At 49.1% G+C, this 5,763-nt stretch overlaps 1 protein-coding gene across 2 annotated transcripts; it reads left to right on the top strand.

The window, feature by feature from the left end:
* Positions 1-891: 891 nt before the first annotated feature.
* LOC101356272 (calcitonin gene-related peptide 2) lies at positions 892-4,172 on the top strand. 2 transcript variants are annotated; one of them, XM_012557353.1, is made up of 3 exons: positions 892-977; positions 1,812-1,949; positions 4,013-4,172. In XM_012557353.1, the coding sequence occupies exons 1-3, from the start codon at positions 892-894 to the stop codon at positions 4,170-4,172; spliced, it is 384 nt and encodes a 127-aa protein (XP_012412807.1). The 2 variants fall into 2 exon arrangements, with proteins under 2 accessions (XP_012412807.1, XP_004369729.1); XM_004369672.1 differs by lacking the exon at positions 4,013-4,172 and adding an exon at positions 2,887-3,085.
* The last annotated feature ends 1,591 nt before the right edge of the window (positions 4,173-5,763 follow it).

The raw sequence follows: 5,763 nt of genomic DNA, 5'->3' as shown, positions 1-5,763 counted from the left end.
TAGACAGGCTCAATCCTTGCTCTGCTCCCGCACACGGCTGCGGGCCCCAGTCTTGCTCTCTCCCGCTGCACACATGCCTAGGCCAATCTTGGGACCTGTGGCACCCTCCAGCACCGCACGTGGGGCAGGTAGCAAGAGCAGCTTTCCAGAATGTGCGCTTGGGATCACATCTGGTACCTGGTGGTCCCCGGGAAATTGGTTCAGAACCTAGACCAGCGCGAATGGGTGGCAAACGGGCGAAACGACCGAGGGACAGTTAGCCCTAAACTGCAACCCCAGTAGCTCAGGAAGCGCAGAATGAAGTCTCCGGTCCCAACTTAAAATAAGTTTGGTTCTTGCAGGCGACTGAGTTGCCAGAGGTCGGAGCTGCTGAGCTCTAGAATCTGACTCTTCAGTTTCTTAGAGATTCCTTCAGCGGAGAGATTCCGTCTACCTACACTCCTCCCACCCACCCCCCACCCTCCTCGGCACTGAGGCAAAAGCCCCACACAGGGAGGACAGCTGGGGGTTTCTCAGACCCTGATATGGCAGGCGTTAATGGGAGCCGCTGTTGTGACAGAGGGCTCTGGGAGTGACCTCAGCAGAAACCTGCCCAGCAGGAGAGGAGGGGGCTGGTTTTTTTGGGGGGGGGCATTAGAACTGAGACCTCCCAACCCAGCTGTTCCAGTAGGACAGCTCTTCCACCTCTGCCAAACCGTGCGGACCACAGGCTCACCAGACCTTCCAGCGGTCCACCCAGCTGCTGAGGAAACACGGGTGAAAAGAAATGAAGTGACCAGCTGTAGCCAGGAAGCCGGGGAGTTAGAGGCGGGAGCAGGACTGAAGCCCAGGTCGGTGGGCTTTGAATTGGTTCAGGCGGATGACGTCATTCTTCCCTTGCAGAGAGGCATCATGGGTTTCTGGAAGTCCTCCCCCTTCCTGGCTCTCAGCTTCTTGGTCCTGTACCAGGTTGGCAGCCTACAGGCCGCGCCATTCAGGTGAGAGACAGCGCTGCTGCAGCAGCGCACCCTACTCCCACTGCTCCTGGGATCAGACAGTTCCCCGCCTCAGAATTATAGTGTGTGCTGAATGGTTAACAACCGACTCTGAAAAAGTATCTATGTATACATGCATACAAGTTTATTATAAACTTTTCTGACATAAAGATGTTTAGCATATAATTTACAAATATTAATAAAATATATAATACTCCTTATTGTAAATTTTGGGGCCCTGGTGGTGGCACAGTGGTTAAGCATTTGGCTGCTAACCAAAAGGTTGGCAGTTCGATTTTACTGTAAATTTCATACAGCCCATTGAGGTTCACAGATGCTTTCATTACTTTTTACTGAACTCTTTTATCTGTAGCCAACTTATTTATCTAATTCGACCATGATCTGAAAAATGAAATTGCATCCCAGTTTGCTATTTTGTTAATAAATATATTGTTATTATATCTGACATGTGAACTACTGTTAATCTATTTCTTACCCTCATATAAATTGTATTTATTAAACAGAAAACTTTTCCAGCTTCAGCACTAGTTGTCCACTTATATAATTTAATTTGTGATGGTTATGTTTAACACTCAGTTTGCAAAAATCTGAAAATTTATCAGCTTTTGCAAGCTGATATGACCTGGCTCCAGCACACCACTGCTTGGAGGCCACACCAGGGCCTGGCTCCCAGTAAATCAGCATCCCTGGATGGACACTGGCCTCAGGCCCTGTCCACCTGGGAGTCAAGGCAGCCATATCCTCATTGTTGTTTATCCAGGGGAGGCAGCAGGCAGGGGTCTCAGGGCCTGCCCTGGCTTTGCTTCCTCTCCCCAGGTCTGCCATAGAGAGTAGCCCAGACCTCACTGCACTCAGTGAGGAGGAAGCGCGCCTCCTGTTGGCTGCGCTAGTGAAGGACTTTGTGCAGATAAAGGCCAGTGAGCTGGAGCAGGAGCAGGAGACAGAGGATTCCAGGTAAGCCTCCGACCCCACCCAGGATAGGGCCTCCCTATTTTCCTGGCACACCCAGAGAGCTGGATCCTGAGAGATAGGAGGGAACACACCTGGCTAGGAGCCCTGCAGGAGTTTACCAGGCCCAGCTGTTCTCAGGCTCCACTGAAGACAAAGGTCCAGCTGCAGCTGGAGGGACTGTGGTTAGACTACATTAAAAGTTCTACTTCCAAAGGCTGTTAGGAAGTGAATTGGGAAAGTGTGGAATCACTTACTCTGGGAATTGGTCTGGCCGTATTGAGAAGACCTCCCAGCACTGGGTGAGTTAGGACTGGTAAGTGTGAGGCCCTGTATATCTCAGGAGCTTTTAGAAATGTGGCCCCACTTGATTGACCTGCATGTTGTTCTTTCACACCTGCAAGGAGCCTTCACTCCACATTTGCAAAGTAAAGGCAAAGCCTTGCAGAGGGTGGGGCCACATAGAGCAGTGTCTGAGGTAGGTCTGGGGTCTTTAAATATGAAGGGCCTGCCTGCTCTCTGTGGAGCATCTATGGAGACATGCATGTTGTCACGGGGCCAGAAAGAGCACCCTTCCTCACTCCACCTCCCGGTACACCCTGAGCTTGGAGCAGAGACCACCCCCTGACCTGGCCCCAGCACTGCCCAGAAGAGGCATGCATTGCACCTTTATCCACCCTGAGAACCCCCTCTGCAGAGCATGAAGGACTGACCAGCATGTGGAATGTGGGGAAAGGTCACTCTTTCCCCACCCTAGCCCTTCCTCACACTGCCCTGGCCAGCTATATCTCTGAGTCTCCTGAGGGAGGATGTGTGAGCTGCCCACCTGCCTGCCCCTCCTGCCCCTGCCTGAGGTGCCCCCTCCCTGGTCTAACCTTCCGCGTGACTGCCCACGGGGCAGAGCATGGTGCATGGTACTGTCTGGCATGTCTTTTCCCTGCAGCCTGGACAGCCTCAGAACTAAGCGGTACAGTAGTCTGAGTACCTGCATGCTGGGCACATACTTGCAGGACCTGAACAAGTTTCACACATTTCCCCAAACTGCAATTGGGGTCGGAGCACCTGGCAAGAAAAGGGACATGGCCAGTGACTTGAAGAGAAACCACCACTCTCCGTTTGGCATGCCCCAGGATGCCAACTAAACCTCTCCCTCTCCTTTTCTAATTTCCCCTTCTTGCTTTCTTCCTATAACTTGATGCATGTGGTTCCTCCCTGGTTGCTTTTTGGGCTGGTGCCTGTGGCTTTCCTTGTGGCAGAACATGTCTGGAGCCTTGGATGGGACAGAGAGCAGGACTCACAGGCTGGAAGAAAATCACCCAGGAAGAGATCAGAGAGAGGACAGCCCTCTCAGAGCACTTCATAACAGAGCTTCCTAGTTCTGCTTCTGAATATGCTGGTCATTTGGGGAATAAAACAATTTTTCTAAAAGACCTGAGCTGTGGTGGTCATTGCTCTGGCCCATGCCCCAGGCTTCATGGTGTCCAGGACCTGTGCTTAAAAGTGGCCTTAGGCCCAAAGTAGCTGGACACGGGGTTTGGTGGGTGATCTCTGTGAACCAGCTCAAACAGCCAGAACAGGCATGCCACGGAGCAGGTAAGCACTTCTGGGATTAGATGTTCCAAACTCTAATCCTCTTCCAGGTAAGACTGGGGAAGTTTTATTTCCCTAAGAAGAGATATTTGGTGCCTGTGGCTGAGGAGTGGCTTCTAAATAGTTCTTGTGAGCTTTAATGGGGGTTGGGTGTGCTACCATAACTTGCGGTGGTCTGATAAGCCTTTGCTGATTTTTAGTCCATTTATACAGGAAAGATTGGATTTTATAGCTCTATATTCCATGGCCAGTGACCCAGAGTCACCTTTGGGTTTTTTAGCACCCCTGGGAAGGGAGCCTGGCGTTTTCCCTAATGGCCCTTGTGATTTTCTGCTTTGATAACTGTGTTTAGGAGGAACACTTAAGGTTAATTGGTGCCTCTCAGAACAGCAACTTTACCATGATGGTCCCATGGGGCAGGCTCCTTCCCCAGCCTCTCACTGACAGACCTTCTCTTCTTTCTCCGACCTGCAAATCAGTGTCACTGCCCAGAAGAGAGCCTGCAACACTGCCACCTGTGTGACCCAGCGGCTGGCAGGCTTGCTGAGCAGATCAGGGGGCATGGTGAAGAGCAACTTTGTGCCCACTGACGTGGGCTCCAAGGCCTTTGGCCGGCGCCGCAGGGACCTTCAGGCCTGAGCAGCTGAGCGACACCTTGGAGAAGGTGACTGCCTTGTACTGTTGAATAGGAGGATGGATGGTAAGGTATTGCAGGGGTGTAGTCAACACATGAAGGAGCCCTGGTGGTGCAGTGGTTAAAGCACTCAGCTGCTAACTGAAAGGTCGGCAGTTCGGACCCACCAGCTGCTCTGCAGGAGAGAGATGTGGCAGTCTGCTTCTGTAAACATTACAGCCTTGGAAACCCTATGGGGCAGTTCTACTCTGTCCTGTAGGGTCACTGTGAGTTGGAATCGACTCAATGGCAGTGGGTTTTGTTTTGTTTTTTTTTAGTCAACACACACTGGGCCCATATGTTTAAAAAAAAATTCATGGGGAAGGTACTTACTCCAGCGTGTTTGTGTGTATGTGTGTGTGTGTGTTAAGGAAGGTGAGATGCAATGACTGAAGAGGGTCCCAATATCTGAAACCCCTAGAATTTGGGTTTATCTTCTTTCTGTTTTTCTAGTCTCTCCTGGTGGCACTGAGGTCATCAGTCTAGAAAATACAGATCTTATTATTTAAAGAAGTCACTGGGTGGTACAAATGGTTAACACACTAAAACTGCTAACCAAAAGGTTGGCAGTTCGAGTCTGCTCAGAGGTGCCTCGGAAGAAAGGCCTGGCAATTCACTTCTGAAAAATCAGCCATTGAAAACCCTATTGAGCACAGTTCTACTCTGATACACATTCGGTTGCCATGAGTCAGAATTAACTTGACGGCAACTGGTTGGTGGTTATATTTAAACTGGTTTATTTAAAATGATGTTTCTGCAGTTATAATTCAATGATTCTAGCATTTGAGTTTGAAAAATAATGACACGGTCTTTTTGGACCATATACTACAATGTCATGTACCTCTGAATTAAGAGCATAGACTTAGGTTCAAGAACTGTGTTTGCCCCTTACTAGCTATAGGACCATGAGCTTTCCCTTAACCTCCCTGAGCCTCAGTTTCCCCCATCTGTAAATCAAGGGCAACAATGGCACCTATCACCTAGCATTAGGGTAAAGAGTAGATGAGATAATATAGGTCAAGGGCCTGACAAGTAAATAAATGCTAGCTTTTTTTTTTTTCCCTGCTAGGTCACCATGAAGCTGAAAACTTCATTTGCAACGAAAGCAACTTATAGGAAAGGCTCCATGGAAGATAGATGTATTTGTATCCCTCTGAATACGGAAAACTATCTTCTTTGTTTGAAAGGAACAAAAGCTAAATGCAAAATAAGCTCATTGCAGTTATCTATTGTGCATCTTTCTTATATTTGATTCTGTGCCCAATAAATATGATAGCATGTCTCAGTGGCTTATCTAGTAGCAAATCAGCCCCCCTCCCCCATCAGCCATTCTGTTGATGTGGCAGCTCTGCTAAACCTCAGAAGGACATGAAATCACTGCCTCTTGGGCGTCTGGGGACACATAGTAATGCTGTGCCTTGACTGAACTATTTGTTTAAAGAAATGTCAACCTTGTCATTTGTGAACTTCATCAAGATTAAAAACGTATTTTGATACACTTAAATGGAGTCCCTGCTGCTCTTTATGCTGTTTTTCCCAGGAGACCTTCTGGGGCCT

The sequence above is a fragment of the Trichechus manatus genome, unplaced genomic scaffold, assembly GCF_000243295.1.
Source record: "Trichechus manatus latirostris isolate Lorelei unplaced genomic scaffold, TriManLat1.0 scaffold00006, whole genome shotgun sequence".
NCBI classification, from domain to species: domain Eukaryota; kingdom Metazoa; phylum Chordata; class Mammalia; order Sirenia; family Trichechidae; genus Trichechus; species Trichechus manatus.
Note: the sequence above shows the minus strand (reverse complement) of the source record. Positions and strands in the feature narration are given on the sequence as shown.

What these genes read in the sequence shown, in the direction of transcription:
- LOC101356272 (XM_004369672.1), top strand. Translation starts at nt 892, where the DNA reads ATGGGTTTCTGGAAGTCCTCCCCCTTCCTGGCTCTCAGCTTCTTGGTC. An exon ending in CTACAGGCCGCGCCATTCAG is followed by an intron (nt 978 to 1,811) that starts GTGAGAGACAGC and finishes TCCTCTCCCCAG; the next exon opens with GTCTGCCATAGAGAGTAGCC. An exon ending in CAGGAGACAGAGGATTCCAG is followed by an intron (nt 1,950 to 2,886) that starts GTAAGCCTCCGA and finishes TTTTCCCTGCAG; the next exon opens with CCTGGACAGCCTCAGAACTA.